General features: G+C 46.3%; 2 protein-coding genes across 5 annotated transcripts in view; one reads left to right on the forward strand and one right to left on the reverse strand.

The window, feature by feature from the left end:
• The window catches only part of LOC147018880 (uncharacterized), a 90591-nt gene that overhangs the window by 51965 nt on the left and 16266 nt on the right, over positions 1-22360 (forward strand). Inside the window, exons 1-2 of one of the 4 annotated variants that reach the window (XR_015062568.1) lie at positions 3380-3928; positions 11680-11765. The exons of 1 other annotated variant lie outside the window; for it this stretch is intronic. The gene's annotated coding sequence lies outside the window, so the exon portion shown is untranslated. Of the gene's footprint in view, positions 1-3379; positions 3929-9020; positions 10678-11679; positions 11766-22360 lie in introns of those variants that run through there. 2 more of the 4 variants (XR_015062567.1, XR_015062569.1) reach the window with 2 other exon arrangements.
• HES1 (hes family bHLH transcription factor 1) lies at positions 6374-8521 on the reverse strand. The gene is made up of 4 exons (XM_085898997.1): positions 8132-8521; positions 7922-8017; positions 7731-7818; positions 6374-7286 (listed from the first exon to the last, which is right to left on the reverse strand). Exons 1-4 carry the CDS (start codon positions 8234-8236, stop codon positions 6706-6708), a joined length of 870 nt encoding a protein of 289 aa, XP_085755123.1. The 5' UTR covers positions 8237-8521; the 3' UTR covers positions 6374-6705.

Genomic DNA, 22360 nt, shown 5'->3' on the forward strand with positions numbered 1-22360 from the left:
GAATAACCGGGCGCCGGGCGTGTGTCAAGGCACGCGGCGTTTTCTGGGTCTGATCCCCCCTTCCCTTCCCTCCGCAACACACTCTGCCCCTCCTACATCGTATATCAATCCATCGGCTCTGTCTCCACACTCGCCTCTAAGCTGTCGAGCCCAGGTTCGAATCCCGACCCAGCTATAAATTGTCATCCTGGTGTTTCACAGGCAGGGTGATTCATCAATGTGTATGTGTGCCGTCCCTCCAACCTCTGATGGACGTTAAATGGATGTCCCCTCTGCTGGTGGACGCTACACATCCCACGGGTGTCCTTCGCGCGAAGACGACGCGAGCCGTCACCGGCACCCTGAACAATTCTTCTTTCTTTGGAGGCCACAATTATTCCCACCTCCTTGTGGGGTTGGCTGGGGGAAGTTTTTGGCCCGAGTCTTTCACGAACCGGCTGGCCAGGCCTAACGTTCAACTCGGTTTTGAGCAGGAATTTGTCATGTGTTCACGGTGCCGGCGATAGTTTGCCTACTCCTCGCGAAGGACACCGTGGGATCTTTAACGGCCACCGACTGATGGCTGACACCCTGAACAAATAGCAAATTCCTGCGCTCACCTACAGAGGGCATTGCATGAGCGGCACAGCCGCGTCCTCAGCCAATGACGCTATCCTCGTGTGTTTACAAACGAAGAAGAAGAGCCGTACTCTCAAGCACTTGTCATCGTTTGAATGCTGTTCATTTTTTGGAGAGATCTCCTGTATGTTCGCCACGCTCTCTCGAGCTGGACACCTCTCTGTAGGATTCCTCATACCCTCCGGCACTCTTTCTGTCTCCGAAGCTTACGCTCCATCTATCCGTACTGGGCAAGACGAGAGTGCATAAGTCTTGGTCCGGGTTCCGCGTGTCCACTGAGCGTGCCGTGACCGAGGCCACCACGTCCTATGTGCAGAAGCAAAGTGCGCACACCACCCGATCTGCACTCGCACGCGTTTAAACACCAACACTGAGCTATATTTATACCTCCATGTGCTTCGTGCAGAGTGACATGCGGCCATTGATGGGTTGTCACGTGTACACAACACGACGTGAGCGAGCGAATACATTTGGACGTTTGGCCCGTTATTTGTTCCATTCGAGTTCCATTACTACAACTCTCCATTTATAGGACTAACTATATTATGTACCACTACTTACGAACCATGAGCAGAAAGATCCTTTGATACCTCGATCGTCGTATCTGAATTGAGTGTGTCCACTTACAGTGTCGTGCTGGTACCGTGCCAGAAGCGTTAAAGACTCGCCGGCGATTGAATGGGAGTGCCGTGACGTCATTGACGCTCGGATTACTGTAAAGATTAGTATTTAAGTTTGCGGCTGAGATCAGATGGGAATGAAACCTGCAGGTGTTCAAGTACAGAAATACTGCATTTTTCCAGCTCATGATGTGCATTGTATGGGACTTGAGGTTCGACACTGATTGATTGATTGATACATTAGGTATATTATTATTATTATTATTGGGACTGTCAGATACCCATCTACGACGGGTATGGGGGACAGGACGGATCACAATACTCGGTTACGGTAGTTTGTTTGGATGTTTTGCGCCGCATTCAACAGCTCAGTTCATATTGGTGACGTGTCTGGGTGCCATGGTAGCGTTTGTGACCGGTCGCTTTCTATTGTTGGCCTTGACACATCGTGCCGGATGAGTAACACAAACGATTTGACAATATTCATCGATTCTATATTACCTCCATCGACAGATTAACAACAGGGCAGGATAAAAGTCGTAAATGCCGAGTAGAACAAACGTCCTGAACTCATGGACTTAGTTAAGTGAAGCACGTCGTCTGGGACCCGGCCGTCGGTTTGCCGCCAAACGCTGCTGATTGTGACGTCATCGATTCCCTATTTGAAAATTCTATCTATATTCGAGTTTTTTTTAATCCGCTATCACCTGCGTAAATACATGGAACAGACAATGTGAAGATTTCGGAAGTATGAACAGAATATGTTCGGAGAAAAGTGTGTTAGAAGTTCCAGGCTTAAGTCCATTATATTATGATGATGATGAAAACTTGTGGCATGATTCAATGGCAGTTGGACACGATGGGACGAATCGTACGTCAGGTGAATCTTCGTCTTCTTCTAGGGCCACAATTATTCCCACGTTCTTGTGAGGTTAGCCGGGGGAAGCTTGGCTCAAGACTTTCACGTTCGCCAAAGGTTAGGGCAGGAATTTGTAATTACCTCGGCCACCGAAGATGAAGGAGGTTACGTGTTCACCCCTCTCTGTCTTTATCTGTCTGTCTGTGTGCAGGATATCTCAAAAAGGTTGTGGACGGATCAGTGTTAAATTTGGTGGACAGGGGTGTGTGCCCACGACGAATTGATTCGATTTTGGTGAAGATCCGGATTCTGGATTCGACTACTAGAATTATTTAGGTGATTCGTCACCATTGAGAGATGGGGCTCAAAGAGGATATATCACACGACATCTCAAAAATGTATTTGGCCCGATATGTTATTGTGGATCAGGCATTACGTGGCGGAGGTGTGCGCTCTACCGAATGCCCTTGTAGTTTGTAATTTGTTCATGGTGTTGACGATCGCTCACCAACTCTTCGAGAAGGACACCGTGGCATCTTTTACATCCACCAACTCATGCCAGTGGACATGACGCCAAGTTACACATTGATGAATCACCCTGCCTGTGAAATAGATTGCAGCTGGGTCGGGATTCGAACCCAGGTTAGGCAGCTTAGAGTGTGCGTAGCCTCCAGGTCATCCTGTCAGGTAGGGGACATCTTCTGAATTTTACATGAAGACCAAGGGCCTCGGTCGCACCTCGGCTTGGCTTCTGCTCATCAGAGACCGTGTGTCTCACGAACATGTTTAAATAGACATGCACAACAAACTTCTGATGATCTAATAAGCCCATGTGTGTAAAACTATTCACCTGCCCGTGGTATGAAGTTTGAAAGTGTCATCATGTGACTCGGCAGGTGTTTATACTGTATCTGGAGGAGCCGTAATGGTGACGTCATTCTTTTGACAACGTCAGATGGGAGTGTAACCCGCGTGGCTTCGTTATCTCGGATAGGGGTCTATCGAGACGGTCTGTCAGATGTATCTGCAGGTGCCAGAGGAGATCTGCAGATGTATCTGCAGGTGTCAGGCACGCAAGGTGCATCGTGGCATCGTGAGCAGTCACGATAAGGGTGGGCTGGGTATTCCGTACCGTGGGATTTGTCCGCCGTGGACACAAGCGTGTCTTGGAGCTCCTCGATTCTGATAAAGCAATGAGCACGTATCGAGTCACGTGATGCGATGGCTCATTTCACAACGTCCTGAACATAATCATCACGAAAGAGGTTTTGCCTTCGATGGCTGCTTCGGTTTTGGGGTCCATCGTCCTATTTAATACTGATTTCGGGACTTGCTGGTGATTAACAAAAAAAAAACTAATGGGGAGGACAGTTAGGAAGGGGGTAAATAGGAGGACATTAGGAGGGAAAGGAAGGTGAATGTACAGGGTAAGGATTCGGTGGGGTCAAAGATCTGGCATTTCTGAATAGGACCTCTAAAGTGATCGAATCGTTCTATAAACGCATCCATGATTCATCCAATGGACGTGTACACAAGAGTTCTTAGAACACCATAATCGTAAGAGTTCAGCGATGGACGTGAGTGATAACACGCCTCGGTGTTCGTTATCGGCTCCCTGTGACGTGTGCGGGCGGACGACTCGCACTGGAAACGTCACACGAGTAGTCACAGGGCACAGTGCTTCTTCCCACTTCCACCTTTAGACTTTTGCTTTTTCGCCGAAATCTGTTGTTCCAGATTCTGAGATCGACCATGGACGACCAAGAAAGTCGGGGGTGAACCTTTACAAACAGACGATGGTCGTCATCCCTTCATTGCAACGTCATAACAGGTGAAATGCAAAGTGTTCTGGAAGTTTCGGTAAAGTTTGCCAGAATCGAGAGGGTTTTCACAGGTCGATGAAAAAAGAAGCGTTTTTTTTTGACAGTTTGAGATAGTTTATTTGTGACGTTTCACAGTTTAAATTGAGCTATTCTAAAGGTCTGGTGAGTGAGGCTGTAAAGCGAGCTGTCGTAAAAGTTTACTCCTTCCTAAGCAGAGAGGAAAAGTCGAGTGGAGCAGTTATTTTAAACTTTTGAACAATTACAATTAATGAACAGTTTTATAAACCAGACGAAGCGACAGCGAAATGCTTCATGTCACGATTACTTGGGCACTTGAGCAGGAAACAAACTTTCCTGAAAGTTTGGGGCCTCGTGTGAGTTCGGTTATTATATGTTAAAATAACATACTTCTCATGACTCAGGATTTACACCAGGGGGAAGGGGTCGGGGTCGAATTGAGAGGTTGGCGGGGCTGGTTTTTGATTGGCCACCTCTGCCGTCACTAATCGCCCAATTGCGTATTGCTTTGAGCGCCCTGGAATTGCCAGGCAATTAAAGGATCACTTGTTATAACTGTTCCACTTTCATGTTTCGGTCGTCTCTTTCGATTCCTCCTATGGATCGGGTTCACACGTACGTGACCTTCTTATGTACACGACCAACTGTACCATGCACCTTCATGTGGATCCCGTGGCAGGTGTGAAATAGCAACACCTGGTGAGATTAACCTTCTCCCCTGATCATGAACATTCGTACGAATTAATTAATATTAATGGAATGTACATTGATAATAATGAATGTGAGACACGAAAGTATCGGGTAATCGGAGGCACATTTGAAGTGCCTACGGTAAACGAGTCCGTAAACGCGGCGTTTACTCGCAAAGGACGTTTTTATTCCACCCCCCCGCCCCCCCCCTGAAGCATTCGCGGTGGGAAAAGCAAATAAATTCAAAAACCATGAGGATCATAAAAACGATTTCAGAAAATAAAAATAAATCGTTTTAACCTTTGTGTCCAAATGGATGAATTCAATCTCTTTGTTCATTCCGGACCAATCGATCGGGTGCAAAGTTTACGTAACGTCGAGTTATCTGTAAATGAACCTCAAGATTCCCTCGGGTAATTGCTCGGTTTATCTGCAGAGATAAAGAAAGGAATTCTCAGTCATTGGTGGGTGTAATCGGAATAAAGAAATAAATCTACTTTTATTCATTTACGACTGTTGTCGAGCCCTCTTGTTTACCTTTCTCCCCTCCCCTCCCTTTCTCCACCGCCCCTCCCTCCCTTTCCCCCACCGCCCCAAGCCTGTGCATTTAAACCAGTCAACCTTATCTCGTGGGAAAAGGAGTGCGTTGGTTAACTACCCGGTAGAGACACAGACACGAGCTTGAAGGGCACTCGGTAGAGCGCATACCTCCACCACGTAACGCCTGATCCACGAGAACATATCGGGCCCTATGCATTTTTGAAGTATCATGCTATATAGTACTATATCGTTTTAGGCCCTATCTCTCAATGGTGAAGAATCACTGAAAAAAAAATTAAATAATTCTCGTATCCATATCTGGATTCAGATATTCACCAAAATCTAATCAATTCGTCCTTGCGACACACAACATGTCCACCAAGTTTCGTCCGAATCCGTCCGCAACTTTTTCAGATATCGTGCTATATATCGTTTTTGGCCCCCCCCATCTCTCAATGGTGAAGAATCACTTAAAAATTGGAGTAGTCGTAGTGGGATCCGGATTTGGATCTTTGTCAAAATCTAATCAGTTTGTCCTTGTCACACACCCAACCTGTCCACAAAATTTCATCCAGATCCGTTCACAACTTTTTGAGATATCCTGTAGACAAACAGACAGAGGGGTGAAAACATACCCCCTTTCACCTCCAATGGTAGAGGTAATAACAACCATCATCAGTTGTGGAGGTCCCTCGCTGGAGTTTCAGCCCATTAAGTGCAGTACGTCTGGGAACCCCAACGGACAGTTTACTTTTCCAAATGAGAAAAATCTAAAAACGAAAGGAAACCTCAAAAATGATCTCGGTCGACATAATCACCGGGGTTTCGACCTATTGTTTTCGGTTCCCCACGTGCTACGTGTTACTTCGGTTACCGCAAGACGTGGGTTCGAATCTCCACCCGGCTATAAACTGCCACCATGGTGTTTCGCAGGCCGGACGAGGCATCGGATGTGTGCACCAAACCGGAGGACCGACTGTTCCTAGGTAGACGTTAAAGGTCCTGTGCTTCTCAAAAGGAAGTACAAAATTCCTGACGGTCGAACGACGGGTGGACAAATTCATTCCTTCCAGTCCCCAAGGTGGAAAAACTTTGATCTGTCAAAAGAAGGAGATGACACAAAATGAAGAACACTTTATTGTGTAAACCAACAAACATGCCCTCGTCACCGAATGACGAAGTGAAGTGAAGACAAAAGGCCGTGGTGGTGATTGTAGTAAAGTGCTTTACACGTTTTATTCGTATAAAATGAGAATAATTTCTTTGTAAAAGACATTGGCAGAAAATATCTTTGGTGCTGCATCTCTAACACGTAGAAACATTGACCATGGTCGTGTCTATACCTGAAGAAGTGTACAATATGTACATACAATCTATCATCGCGCACGGACGGGACAGTGCATCGGTGCACAACATGTGGGACCTTGTGGCTCGAAGATGGCCGGGTCGGGTGTCCGTCCGATTCCCGCTGGCTTTTAAAGGAAAACACGTGGACCGTGCGACATGCACGGCTTGCTTTCCCTTCGAACCGTTTAATTCACCAAGGTCTCCACACCGAGTCCGAGGCCATGGAGTGCACCGACAGAGCGGCTGACGTGAGCGGAACTCCGCCCGGATAAGCCCCCTTTCCGGGGGGGCTCGAAGGCGTCACCGTCGAGCGGGGAGAATTGCCACCGCCGGGGAGTACGGGTACGAGCTGGGGGTTCGGGATCAGGAAGGCGAGTTGCCCGTCGGGCGCCGGTACCAGCTGGAAGCCCCCGTATAGTTTGGTGCAGGAAGCGAGCGCCTCGGGTGAGGGACTCGACTTGCAGGTCGTGTCGGGTAAAGACCCTCCCTTGGTGGTCAGCGAGATCGGAGCGGTCCCCGGCACCGCGGACACGAAGGGGGGAAGGAGCGTCGGAGCCGAAGGCGTCGCCTGGTGCTGATGCTGCTGTTGATGATGGTGGAAGCCCATGGCGGTGATGTGGGCCATGCACGTGGCCAGGTGCCCGAGAAGTCGTGTTCGGACCTCGGTGTTGACGCCCTCGCAGGTGGACAGAAAACGAGTCACCTCTCCCGTGCACTCGTTAAATCCGGCCCGGTATCGTCCCAGGACGCTGGGGTCGCTGCTCAGAGCCGCTGTGGAAGCACAAGGGGAGGGGTGGGGGGAGTATGACGTCATTATCCAACCATCGCAATAAGAGCATTCATTCATCATCGATCTGAGAAGGGTGAAAGTATCCCACAACACGTCACGTGCTCGTTGTGACCTCTCACAACCTCCTCGACCACACAGGTATTTTGGAAATTTCGCGCGTCGATCTTCCGAGGAACGGTCACACGACAGCCGTCGCGGCACAATCTTGTGTTATCCACAAGGGTTCACACGCAACGGTCTATTAATACGTCCCAGGGTAACACGAGCTTTTGCAGCTTCTCATGACCACCTCAAGATCTCTCGGGCTCATTTATATGGGGAGTTAGGGTGTGATGTTCCAAGCACTTTAATTATAGACCTCGTCCTTGGGCGTTCGTCGTCTCCCCAACCCGACCATGCACCCGCTTGAGCACTCCAACACTCACCGGTCATCTGGACCCTCTGAAGGCTGCGGAGGTGTTTCACCGTCATTTCCAGGATGTCCGCCTTTTCCAGTTTGGAGTGCCGAGAACTCTGTGGAACCAGCAGAGCGAAAAGGGTCATTAGCATGTGATCTTGACTACATCTCCAAGAAGGGGGGGGGCATGCCAAGGTGGCACGGACGTTCCAAACTCACATCTTTTTTCAAGGCGTCCAGAATGAGGGTCTTCAGTTGTCCGAGACTTTCGTTAATCCTCGCCCGCCTGCGCTTTTCCATGATGGGTTTGGAAGACTGTTGGAGAAGAAGAAGAGGGATAAGCACAAAAGCTTCGGACAATGAGGAGCAATAAAAGTGGCACGAATTTCCGGCTTGCCTGGGGGGGATGGGTCCACGGGGGTCACTCACTTTGCGGTGCTCGCTCGCCGTTTTGGATCGCTCGGGCATCGCGTGGGTGACCGGTGCGGCGGCCACTGGCGATGCCGATGCTTTTTCCACTATGTCCACGGGCATGACGCCAAAGACCTTTTTGAAGATTTTTTTTTTTAATCCCAAGGAATTGGATCGAAAGTCCTGCAAGACCTTTTTTACATGTAAAAAAAAAAATAAAAAAATAAAATAAAAAATGGCTTCCCCTCAAAATGTTCGGGTGTCTCAGCCGTGAACCCCGGACACGGACGCGCACGCGTTCGCCTCGAGTCCCGGTTATAATCCGCGGAGACCCTCCGTGCCGGCGCCTTTATATACCGCTCGGGCTGCCGTGCCGCGCTCGAGCGGCGCGTGTGAAACCCTTCACAGATTCTTTCCCACACTCCCTGCAGCCAATCAGCGACGAGCGCGCACAACGCCGGGAGACGGGCGCGAGGCGGCGGCGCGTGGGGGCACGGGGGCGGTTATCGGGCCCCGCGGGCCGGGGTGAGGAGGGGGAGGGCTGTGGAGGAACTTCTGGTGGAACGCGAGGGGGAAACGGAGCGTTCCATTGGTCCGACGAGCCGAGGCTCGTGGCGCTCATTGGTTCAGTCGCTCGCGACCTGTCCATCAGCGCGCACGTGGTTCTTCCCGCCCCCTTTTCCCCCTTGCCTGCTCCACGCCCCACCCGCGCGCGTTTCGCCGACTCCTGACATCTGTCGGCGCGCGAGATGAATCGTATCGGGGGCGTTATTATCGAGGACCCGAGCACGTGCCAAATCGCAGGCTTCCCGCCCCAACGGCCCCGCGGGGGGATTTGCCTTGGACCCGCGCCGATGGAGGACCGCAGAGCGGGAGCCGAAGTGTGTGTCGAGGGGGAGGGAGAGGGGGTTAGTGAGGGTGTGGGTTTTGGGGGGGGGAAACCAGAGCCTGGGAAAACCACTCCCTCGGCGACTCGCTCGCTGGTTACTGTACACAAACAGACGCGCGCTCGGCGCGGAGCGGCACGCCGGCCGCCAGGTCGCTCGCATGTCGAGCCTGCTCCTCCTCCTCCGAACTTCTCTCCTTCCTGCTCCGTCGCCCTGGGCTCAAACGACCGCCCGCTGACCGCGGTGCTCCCTCCCGCGCTCAGTTCGCTCTGTTCCTCCCCCATTCCCTCGGTCTCTCCCCTCGTGGCGAGTGGTCGTGACGGAGGGTCACATGGTGGCCTCGGAGTTCGCTTATTTATTTTAATCTCTCCCCCCCCCCCCGCCCCGTACCGGACCAGTGGCGACTCGGTGGGTGGGGGAAGCGAATGTTTGCGGAGTGTTCCCTGCGGGCGGTCGGACCTCCGTCTGTGTGCTGCACCTTCGTGCCTCGGGGCGTGGTGCTAGTCTTGCAGGGTTGGTCACCCAAGCTGAATACCTGTAGTGGACCGTGTGCTGGATTTCACGTCGATCGGTTACCTGGAAAGTGAATCCACATACGGATCAATAAGTTCGTGGCCTATTATATTACAAACTTAACGAGTCGCATTAACTAACGAGTACTTATTTTACAACAAATTCCGCATTTTAATTGATGTCATCTTTTAATGACTCCATTTCACTCAAGCTGCAGTTCATTGAACTCGGTACAGAGGACATACCTCCGCCATGGGGAACAGTTCGCGTTTTGTATCCCACCGATATGCCAGATCTGGATTCGGACCTGAACCAAAATCGAATCGGCTTCTTCCTGTCATATAACCAACTCACCCACCAAGTTTTGTCATAACTCATCCATAACCTTTTTGAGATGTTGTGATCTGTATCGTTTTTGGCCCCATCTCTCAATGGTGAAGAAGTCTAAACAAAATTCGGGTATCCGAATCGGCATCTTCACCAAAATCGAATCAGTTCGTCCTTATTTCACTCCCAACCCGTCCGCCAAATTTCGTCTGAATCCGTGCACAACTTTTTGAGATATCCTGTTCACGGACAGACAAACAGGGGTGAAAATACCTTCATCGGGATTGATGGTGGGACGAGAGACTTCGTCTATTGATACCTGCTTCTGAAAGGAGTCGCCAATTAACGATTTCTCGCTCATGGACAATCCCCTCAACACTCCTGCTTTTATCCCAACGTTTGTCCATGGACATGTATAAGCTTCTCCACCCTAGTTGGCTACATTACTTGCATATAATACGAGGTAACCAGTATTCCTGTAGTGCTAAAGGTGGGAATTATCTGATGGTCTCGAGTAATAACGGAAGGGGTTCAGTGATGTTGCATTCAAAAGGTTCTCGGGATGGGACAACCATCCAGGATAGTTTCTGTCGACATTTACTTTTAGTTAAATATAGTTGCTTGTTTATTGAGAGGTAAAAACACAATGTGAGCTTCTCCGTCCTGTAAACGACGCGGTGAATGAAACGGGCCCAGGTGGACGTGGCAGTGAGTCCCACGGCTCGGTGTGGACCTCATGGGTGCGGTCCGGTTCCCAGGCGTGTCGAGTGCTCTCTAAAAGCGACACCGAGCAGCTGCTGGATCGAGCACGTCAGCTGCACGTCATCACGTCATCAGGTGGCTCACTCGTTCCTTCCGGTGTGCTTTTGCTGAATGGGGATGAATTGTGCACTTTTTGTGTTCGATTTTGCTTCTTTCTGCTCGTCGAAAGCGTCTCGACTCGTACTTGCGCACTTTGCAATCCCTGAGAATTCTCCCGCTTGTCTGTCCCACGTGGTCACTGGAAAACGGAACCCCACACCTGGTTACCTTCACCATTCCCCAAGCTGAATGCTCACCTCCATTCCTTCATACCTCTCGACTCTCTCTTTTCTGTGGAACCGACTTCCTTGTCTCTGCCGTCACGTATTCAACCCTTCAATCCCTGAAAAGTGCTGCTTCGAAGAACTTAGAAGGAGATGTCTCAGGATTGCTAGGCACTGCTTTTGCTGTGAAAATGAACCTGTTTCCAATCTTGTACTCTGGACACCTAAGCGTGGAAGGCCGAAGCTGGGCAGACTATCTCTCAACTACATCAACATTTTGAAGAACGATACGAGCCTGGAGACAGAGCTGCACGTAGCGATGATTCATCGAGAGGACTGGAAGCTGAGGATCGATGTCATCTGAGAGCCCTCACTTACGAATAAGAAGAAGAAGAATAAAAGTGCTGCCTACAGTCACCTCATGCTTTCTCAACACCTGCTCTTTTACTCTCGCTGACATCCTCACCCACAACATTTTCCCTTTCCTGCCACTCGTTCACTCACTTGTAATGCATTTGTGTTCCTGTTCCCCTCTTGTGCTTTGTCATTCTGCATGGCCTCTGTTGTTTAACTCCTCCATGTGCCAAGATGCCTGTCAAACAAAAGGAATATCTATATAAACGAGAGTTCATGGAACACCTTAACCCACGCATTCTTGAGGAAAGGGACATCGGACGAGTCTTTTCAACTCTTGCTTTGTGTGTCTGCGTACGATGTATATGAGCTTTGTTTGTGAACCTTGAAAAACAAGCGTAAGGCCGATGGGTCAAACTGAACAGTCCAGAGCTGAACGTTTTCCCAACTCCGCCCTCAGAGCATGTGGAAAATTTGATTGGTTGAGACGGCATACAATTTTGGCCAAGAACTGTTAAACAGGAGGTGTTTGGAAGTGCAAACAAGGTAATTTGTGTTCTACAATATTCATCTGCAGGTATGTAATTCAATTGAAATGAAATAAAAGTTTTAAAGATTTAATAATAAAATAAAATCCAAAACAAACTGTTTAACTCTTTTACACCATCTAATTTAACGTCTAAATTTTTTTTAATTTTTACACCATCTAATTTTACACCATCTAAAAATTTTACACCATTTTACAAAACAAACTCTTTTACACCATCTAATTTAACGTGTTACATTAGTTATTTGTGACTGTTCTTTGTGTCTTTTATGACATCCCTAAAAACAGTAAGTTTCCTGTTTGGAATGTTTTTCAATTTTGTATGACTGCCACACAGGCTGACAGAATAAAATAATGACCTCACTTGTCTCTGCGCGTGTGCGATCAGGACGACATTCCATACTATTTACCAAATTCAGAGCCAAAGTCCTGCTACACAAGGGCTGCCGTCCATCTGCTTTTCCCCGGACATGTCCTTTTTATTCCTTCGATCTCCGCCCGGCCAGGTTTTCAAAATCTCGGAAAATGTCCAGGATTTTGTCATTTTTTTTTTTGCTTTTGCATTTCAAAGGCATCCATTTTAAGATTTAGGATACTTAAAAAAATTTTTTTTACCTTATTTAAACGGTAAACCATATTTGTAAATTTTCTTTTAATAAAATGTGGTTATTAGCTCGCCTGTTCGAAGAACAGAGAGCTATAGCGATACCCCCGGCGTGAGCGTCAGCGTGAAAATGTTAACGTTTTTGGTGCAAGTTATTTCATTTCTCATGTTTTTATCTACCACACTATTTTTTACTGATTACAATATACAAATACATATATTGCTTTAAAATTATTTGGATCAGACTTCACTGCAATGCTTTATAAAAAAATATTATTCAACTAGTCTCTTGACCAGAGAGTTGGTGTCAAAGCCACCCAATGCTCACCTGTTTATACATTTATCGTTTTTAAAAGACTCGTCTAGTAATATTTTTTATAAAGCATTGCAGTGAAGTCTGATCCAAATAATTTTAAAGCAATATATGTATTTGTATATTGTAATCAGTAAAAAATAGTGTTGTAGATAAAAACATTAGAAAGGAAATAACTTGCACCAAAAACTTTAACATTTTCATGCTGACGCTCATGCTCACGCTCACGCCGGGGGTATCGCTATAGCTCTCTGTTCTTCGAACAGGCGAGCTAAAAACGAAAAATGTATAAACAGGCGAGCATTGGGTGGCTTTGACACCAACTCTCTGGTATAATGTTTGGATCAGGACAGTTTGGTATAAGGCTGTACGACTCCGTCATGTCATAATGGACGTGTTTGAACATCGACACTCACGCATCCACTTCCTGTCCAACTTCACAGTGAGAGAGAGAGAGAGAGAGAGAGAGAGAGAGAGAGAGAGAGAGAGAGAGAGAGAGAGAGAGAGAGAGAGAGAGAGAGAGAGAGAGAGAGAGAGAGAGAGAGACAGTCAGTCAGTCAGTCAGTCAGTCAGTCAGTCAGTCAGTCCAGTGTGGTGCTCAGTCCGCAATTCAGTGTGTTTTCTGAGTCCATACCGAACACACTTGTTTGATTTTTTTTTTTTCAAGAGCTCTTAACAATGCCAAAACGAAAGTGTATATTCACTGCACAACTAAAGACAGAATCCCCATGGTGTCGAAGTGGTCGAGAAGAATGGGAAGCTGAGTGCTTGGTATGTATAGCTGGTACGTATGTTTCTGTGGCAAATATAGGTGTTATTGATTTAAAACAACACAATATTTCCAGTAATAATTCAGTATTTCCATTGGAAGAACAGCGGTTTGCCGTCAAAATCGATCTCGGTCCAGAACTCTCCGAATGAGACTGCCAATATGATTGCACAGTACGGAAAGGAAGCTCTTTAAAAATGTGCCCTCTTGTTTTTTCAGTGTCCTCGCCAGAGTCCTCTCTTTTTTTGGATTGTCCCTCGCTGGAGTGTCCTCTTTTTCTTTGGAGTGTCTTCTTTTTCTCGGAGTGTCCCTCTTTTTTAAGTTAAAATATGGTAACCCGAGCTAAACTGCAGGTTCTTGTTCCAATTCATGTTGTGCGGTGTTCAAAATGTAGAAGTAAATTGAAATTAAGTTGTTTCTTGATCATCAACTGATGCCTGTCAGACAGGCACAGTGAACGTATTACTTAACCCTACTTTTCCCAAAGTCCCAAAGCTCTGGTATTTGACTGTGGAGAATCGTTGGCATCTCCCACCATGATGCAGAAGCATGAGTCGATGGCCTCTGCTTTCTTCGGTTTCTCCTCAGGTCTTGTTGCCGCTGCTCTTGCATCTATACATCCATTTCATGTTCCAGTCCCTCCAGATCACATGCGTTCTTCCAGTGAAACCCCCAGAATTCAGGCTCACTGCCCACCTACACTCCTCGTGGAACCTCCGTCTGAGCAATCCCACTGCCCCATCCCCGAGGGCTTACAGTTGGCAATGCTTACACCACCTCAGGTCATCTCTGACCCATCCCTACCCATGATGTTTTCTATCTCCATTAACCCTGCCCAACTACTTGCAGGTTTTCTTCTCTCTTCTCTCTCTCCTCCTTGCTGTTTATTCCTCCCTTGTTTCCACGTGTTGTCCCATTGCCCCACTGCCAATGTGTTCTTCTTCGCCCCTCGCTCTTCCATGAGCCGAGCCTTGGAGCAACTCATGGAAAGCACTAAAAGCACAAATGTGTTTTCTGGGAGTGGTGAGTTTCATTCGGGTGAAGGAGAGAGATAGGGATAGAGATAGATATGGATGCTGGTTCCATGTCACAGCCAGTTCAGCACATCAGATAAATCTCCTGGTTAATGAACCATCAATCTTCGACATCTTGTTTCTTCGTGCACTCCGGTGCCTCTGGTTCCCAATCATGTTCATCATATTCTGCTACAAGTATAACCACTGCTGTGAACAAGTGCCAGTCTTTCAGGCTGTCTCTTGACTGCATAGTGCACACTGTATATGGTGGCATCATAACCCCCATCCATCCCCCATACATACCCACCTACGAAGCACATGCACACGTGGCTACCCCAACCCAACGTGTCTTTCACATGCAAATTCCTTTTCCCTCCCCTTCCCTCATCTAATTTCTCCTCCTCCTCCTCTCCCCTCTCTTCTTCCCCAACTACCCTACCCCCTCTCTCCTATCATTCTTATATTCTCTTCCCTTTCTCAATGTATCTTTTCAGAAGTTACCCCTACCACGTTCAACCAGCACCATCATGCACGATAGGCCCACAACTGACGGGGGTACCGTGATTGAACTGAAGCATGACATATAGTTCTTCTAAAATCGGAAAATGCATTTTTAAGCAATCCAGCAGAAGCCTGACTCAGGTTAACGGGAAACGCCCCTCTATAAATAGTGCCTGTGGGTTATGACGTCACTGGTGCCCCCTAAACCGGAAGCCTCAACTCGAGCTAAACTGCCAGATTTACGTCCCTTTCACCACACAAAGTGAACCGTGCCATGCGGCATGCTGAGCCTGTCGTGCACGGCTCGAATGGCGCTGCTGTGCACGGCAGGAGATCGATATACGCGAACAATGATGATAATGACGTAACAATGGAACCGATATCCGGGTTGCCTTGTTCGTGTTCCCATCTGAACCCATGGCTGGCTCATGAGTCATGATGTACAGTAGGGAACCCAGGTTCACATCCCACGTAGGCTGCCATGTGTTTGGGTACCTGCATGTGATTTATGTTCAAGATCCTCCATGAGCCTCGACAACTGGAAAATAATATTTTAATAAGGGAGCAACGGACCAAACGATTCGCTGTTGTGCACAGTGGGAGTGAATTCACACAAAGGCCGATCCGTTGTTTTAAGGTGGGCAAGTACGCACTGTAGTTGCATGAAATACGTTTTGTGTCACGTGGAGCAAAGCTGGCTATCCGGCCTCCCCCGCAAGCCACAACATGTCATGTAGAAAATGTTCTCGTGATGGAAAAATCGGACAGGTATGAGGTCTCGTTTCACTACAATTTTTCAACGTCTTCAGCCAGAAGGTAAATGCCATGAACATTGTTGACCAATCGGGAAACTGGTTAAAGGGGGCAGAGCAAATCTTAGGACGGACAGAGAGGTTGAACAAAGACAACTGCGTGGAGGGAATCTCTCTGGGTCATTGTGGAGAAGTCGCACGATCAATCTTCACACATCTAAACTTTGGACAAAGTAAAATGATTTCGATTGATCCGATATTGATTATTTATATCCAGTATATGGTTGGTTGGTTGTTTGCATGCCGCTTATACATACATTCGAGAGCTGGAGGTACACACATTCGCCTTTGAGCATGCTGTCTAACCTGGGTTCGAATCCCGACCCAGCTCAAAACTGTCATCATGGTGCTTCGCTTGCAGTGCGATTCATCAATATGTGTGCCATCCTTCGGATGAACGTTAAACTGGGTTTGCTGTGTCCTCGCGTTCCTTGGTGGACGTTAAAGGATCTAGCGGTGACCTTGGCAAAGAGTGGGCGAGTTATCGCCGGCACCCTGAACACATTACAAAATTCCTGCCTGATCTGTGGGTAGCAAATGCTCTGCCTGGTCTAATATTGGGAGGTTCCTTGACACCAGGTGACACTGCAATTGCTTCACCAAGAGTATGGTTTCCGTCTGGGTACCAAATTCTGCACTGCAAACAGATTCACCAGGTAGTTTGCATGTTGCTTGCGAACAGCCATCTTCGACGACAAACAAAGCAGCAACCAGTTGCATAAGTGGATTCTCAGGGAAAGTGGAGGAGTTTAGAGATGGTAATGGCGATGCCAATATCAATCAACGCCTGCTGTAAGCCAAGTAAGTTTGTTATCGATCAGGATTTAAAACAATTCTCAAAGAGATGCCTGAGCCGGCTATCTTGCCGAAAGTACCCGATTGTTTGTAATTCGCTCCGCCAGAGGGCAGAGGTGGAACCTTTCAAAGCCAGTGAGCACGGAGTGATCGATCGCCGGTCATTATAAACAGGGAGGGTGGTGCTGTTTGTGCAATGGCCCGTCTGGTCATCAATTATACTTATCCTGCACATTGGTCCCTCGTTTTCAGGATCATCCTTTCTAGACGACCAACGGGACCATTGGGGCGGATGCAGATCAGGTCAGAATTTAATTCGCTATTAACTGCACACTCGACCAGAACGGACGAGGCATATAAATATAATTCAGCGGATCAACTTTAAACTCACGTGAATACAGTTGGTACATCCATATGGAACTGTGCATGGAGATTTATAACATTACATAGGCACATGTTATTGTGTAAAGATGACAAATAAACCGAGATAAAGACGTCATGGAGTTACAGGTGAGATTGTATTTTCAAATTCGCAGCTAAAGCATTTTACAGTGTATTTAAGTTTACTGATAAAAGTTATCTCATCAACAAGTTTACAGGGCAAGCAAAATGGGAACACATTGTTCATTGGAACACTACAATGAAAGACTCTTCTCGTTGGGTTTTCAACACATTGTTCATTGTCATGTATTGTGACATGTTAACACATTGTTAGCCCAATGAAGTACGAAGCAATGATAGAGATGTTCTGTTCTGTTCTTGCATACGGCAGCTTGACTTCCAGGTAGCGATCATTTCTTGGAAGCAGAGCTGTGCCACTGATACTGTGCCCCTCTATCAGTACACTGGTACTCACTTCACCAACCTCTGAAGCATGACAGGCTGAGTTAACCCCACCTGGTATTAACAACGTCGGGTGCCGAAGGCGCCCCGGCGATGTCGCCCGCTGGACGAATTATTTATTTATTTGGCATGGGGGCAGTGTACTTTGAAGACACCGCGACTTGTCTCACTCCTTTTTGGGCATGCCCGATCAGGACGAATTCAGAACCAAAGTACTCCTAAACTAAAGGTTTGTTTTCCGATTCATGTTCTGATTCCTGTTCAAAATATAACATTCAATAGAAATCAAGTTGTTCCTCGATCATAAACTGACGCATGTAGACAGACAGACAGACAGACAGATATATAGACAGACAAAGTGAACCAATTACTTAACCCTGTTTTCACTTTACGCACGTGGGGTAAAAATAAGAGATGGACACACAATCATATTACTTCGATAGATGTCAATAATAATCATGAAAAAATAACAGATGTTTTTTTGTATTCAGAAATTTAAATTGGAAATAACTGGTTCTGTCCTTCATTCTTCCCTCTTGGTCTCATTCTTCTTCATTCTCATTATAATTCTCATTTTTCCCTCCAGGTTTTCAAGATAGCTGTTCACTCCCATTAAATCATCCCCATCCAAGACCATGATCTTTTCTACCCCATTAACTCCCCCATGTCCACCTATTTCCAAGTTTCCAGTTTTTTCTTCCTAAGAGGTTGCTCCCATATCAATTTTATCCACCCCTTGCATTGTCTCCTACCCCTCAATTCTTCCCCATATCCCTTCTTTCTTCAAGTCTTTATTTGTCCCTCTTCCCTGCTGCTGTGTTTTCCCCCTCTCTTTCTTCTGTTACGTGCTCATCCATTCTATGTTCCAGCTCCTCGACGAGCCTCGATTTTGAATACAAAAATAAACCTGACCGTTTGTATTAAAACAAAAACTGAATACGTTTTGTGAAGACAATCGATTCAAACTCAGTTATTGATGATCTAACTAGCATAGACAAAATGGTCCTCATGCTTATCTACCCAACTGAGTAAGAAACAAGACAGCAAACTTAGCACTTGTAATTATGTAATGAAGCCTCCCCCTATGCCGATAGCATATGGGGAGGCTTATTGCTGTTGTAGGGTTTGTTTCTATAATTAGCACCCCCAATTTTTAATGGTACCACACACTTTCTTCAATAACCAGTACTAAACCACCATTTAGAAAAAAAAATTCTTCCTGCACTCCCAATTTCCGTAATGTCTGAGCTGTATCTAAGAGCGAAATTTTGCATCACTAATGAATGGGAAGAAAAAGCATATGGGTATTGACATTCTTTTTGACCTTGACATATTTTAAAGGTCATGACCTAATTATAGACATTTTAACATTTTTCACAATAGCTAGATTAAGGTTTGTCAGATCAGAAGGAAATTGCTCTCTTTAGATAGCCTTCATCAAGGTGCATACATTTGATTTACATCGTACCTCTTTGGGTTAAAGGTCAAGGTCAAGTGGCGGTCTTAAAAAAAATAACGCGTTTTTATGTCATTACTCTGATTTTGCCAATGAGGAATCTCTCTCCAAAAGGACAGTCTGGCAAACCCTCCTATCTACTGTCTTAACAATCCTCTTGAGGAAGTTCAGTTATTCAAGCTCCTGGGTCTCAATATCAGCCATGATATTTCTTGGGCAACCACGTTTCAAAGTTGACCTCTAAAACCCGCCGCCAACTGGGTGTCCTCCGTTGTACAAAGTCCTTCCCCAGCACACCTGAACTCCTATATACCTACAAGGTCTTCATCTACAGCTTGATGGAGTACGGCTCTCCCCACTGGGTTGGCTCCCCTGCTTCATATTTTGTTCCGTTTGATGCTGCGGAAATCAAGGCCTCTAGTATTGTCTTGTCCAGGTCAGTTAAGTTATAAAATATTAGGTTATATCCCACTCCTGACCAAGATGTCATGTTCAGGGGGTTAACACCGACCTAGATGGATAGCCAAACAGTTTCCCTCGGAGGCGAACCCGAGATCCTTGGAGATCCTTGGAGATTATGCGGGACGGAAACAGCAAGGCGCCCACCAAGACGGGAGCACACGGGTTTATCCTCAAACCAACAACGAATAGACGAACACAGTAAATTTAACAAATGAGGGTTTAATGAACATAAATTGATGAGTAATAATGGGGATCATGAAAACGTGAGGTAACGAAAATATATCGAGCATGAGGTAATGAAACGTGAGATAAACTAACGCCTAATTTGAGACGTCTCCATTCAGTCACAAAAACAGACAAGGGAACAGATAAAAGAAAATCCTCTCTTTATTCTGGTACTTAGCTGTGTGTCTAAAGATGATCTTTTAGGAGCCTGGCGATCGAACCGCTTAGTCACCGCACCGGAAAACGCACCCAAAATGGTGCCAAGTCATTCTCTGCGACGTACGTGAGGCGATTTGCGCGGTCGGTCTTCCTACACCAGTTAGGGCCTACAACCCACCATACAGTAGGTCTGCTCACAGCAAAATGGCGCCACCGCCTTATACGCACACAGCGGGAAGCTGCCGAGTTATCGCTGAGAGACTCGCTTTTCTTCTCCTCAGAAGCATACAAACTTCACCAACAGTCAATGGCTAGCATGTTACTTCAGTACGTGAACAAATTCACACCAGCACGAATGAGAATTGCGCTGCTTTCTTCACCATGTTGAGGAGAAGCCAGCAACGTCCTATGTGTTAACCGCGTTCCTCACACCAACTGTCCTCTTGTCAATCATGCCCCCTCTCTGACGTCACACCAACCAATCATAAGCCTCGTGGCGTGGCCTGCTGGTACGAAGCCGGGAAGGCAGGGTTTCTGCCTGCTCAGAATGTTTGGCACTGTAGTTGTTGTTGAAATGTCGTTCCTTTTTATAGCCGGCCTTGTGAAAGCAAAAACGTAGGAAAAGGTCACGGGGACAATCACATACTGGGAGAAATTAGCCTTAAACCATACCGAGTTAACACAGCACCCCCCATCCCCCAACCCTGTGTAGTGACAGTTAAACAACTTAAGCTCAGTTTCCCTACTTAAATTACATGGAGATGTGTCCACGGACCATGCTATACTATACAATCCTATCTTCACTCTGAAATTCCTCCATCTACCCTTACAAACATAACAATATCATGAGAATCTCCCACGATGAAGCTGAATCTATGGGCCTATATCACTCCCATCGCAGACAGGTTGGTGGTTTTCTGTCTTCCACCGCCTCCTTTCTTGTCTTGCACCCTCTGCTCTTTCCGTACTTTGTCCTCTCCCCCCCCCCCCCCCACCAACAGGTTTCTGCCAGGCTCACACGGTCCCCCATCAAACGCCTTCTGGTAAAACTACCCAAATTCAGGATCACTGCTCATTTCCCCTCATTTGTAGCGAACGAAGTGAGCTTCATACTTAATGCGTGCACATGAGAGAATAGGAAACAACAACAACACAATACCCTGGCAATTTGGAATCCGTGTCATTGGCTATGACCCTTTTGCTTTCGCTTTTTTTTTGCTTCTGGTTTTTTTTTTGCTTCTGGTTTTTTTTTTGCTTCCGCTTTTTGTCATGGGGAATGATGCATGCCGGGAGGGAGATAAAGGCATCGTCGGAGAAATGAAAGACCCAAACATCAGACATGGTGTATATTTCCTCCACTGATTTTAATAAAGATATCTCCCGCATCATCAAAAAATAATTTTTAATTGTGATTTACATGATTTGATCGCTGATCCTGAATCCAGGCCGAAGTAACCGGAAATTGCGTATACAGTTGTGAACAAGTTATAGGTAAAGTCAGAAGTGAATGGAAGAAGAATTCTACGTTCGTTTCGAGTATTTATTTTTTAAGATGAGATCCTGTTCGAGGCGGTGTAGTTGTCGTTGTGAAGGGAATGTTGAGGAAATTGTTTTTTTTTCAGATGAAATCCTGTTCGAGGCGCTGTAGTTGTCGTTGTGAAGGTAATGTTGAGGTAATATTATTTTTTTTAGATGAGATCCTGTTCTAGGCGGTGTAGTTGTTTTAAAGGTAAAGTTGAGGTATAATGTTGATGTAATATTTATTTTTTTTAGATGAGATCCTGTTCGAGGCGGTGTAGTTGTCGTTGTGAAGGGAATGTTGAGGAAATTGTTTTTTTTTTCAGATGAGATCCTGTTCGAGGTGGTGTAGTTGTTGTTGTGAAGGCAATGTTGAGGTAATATTTATTTTTTTACATGAGATCCTGTTCTAGGCGGTGTAGTTGTTGTAAAGGTAATGTCGAGGTAATATTAATTTTTTCAGATGAGATCCTGTTCGAGGCGGTGTAGTTGTTGTGAAGATATTGTTGAGGTAATATTTATTTTTTCAGATGAGATCCTGTTCTCGGCGGTGTAGTTGTTGTTGTGAAGGTAATGTTAAGGTAATATTAATTTTTTTCGATGAGATCCTGTTCTACGCGGTGTAGTTGTTGTGAAGATAATGTTGACGCAATATTTATTTTTTTAGATGAGATCCTGTTCTCGGCGGTGTAGTTGTTGTTGTGAAGGTAATGTTGAGGATTTTTTTTTTCTTTCAGATGAGATCCTGTTCTTGGTGGTGTAGTTGTTGTTATGAAGGTAATGTTGAGGTAATATGCAGGAGTGTTATCACAGTTATTGAAATGCACAAATAATTAATTTGATCTGGAGTATACCCAATCACACCTGTATGACTAAAAAATTAACAACAAAACTTGAGAGTAAATACTCTTGCAGTTTTGAGTCAACCTAATTTTATAATTAAGATATCTCCCGCATCATCAAAAAATATTTTTTTATCGTGATTTACATTATTTGATCGCTGATCCCGAATCCAGGCCAAAGTAACCAGAAATTGCAGCATCAAATGTAAGAAGAATTCCACGTTCGCTTCTCGGCTTTGCCTATTCCATATATCATGTTTTTGTAACATCACAGTGGAG

Source organism: Eptatretus burgeri, chromosome 10 (assembly GCF_056783735.1).
Source record: "Eptatretus burgeri isolate ZD-2024b chromosome 10, Ebu_testis_v1, whole genome shotgun sequence".
In the NCBI taxonomy this organism is placed as follows: Eukaryota; Metazoa; Chordata; class Myxini; order Myxiniformes; family Myxinidae; genus Eptatretus; species Eptatretus burgeri.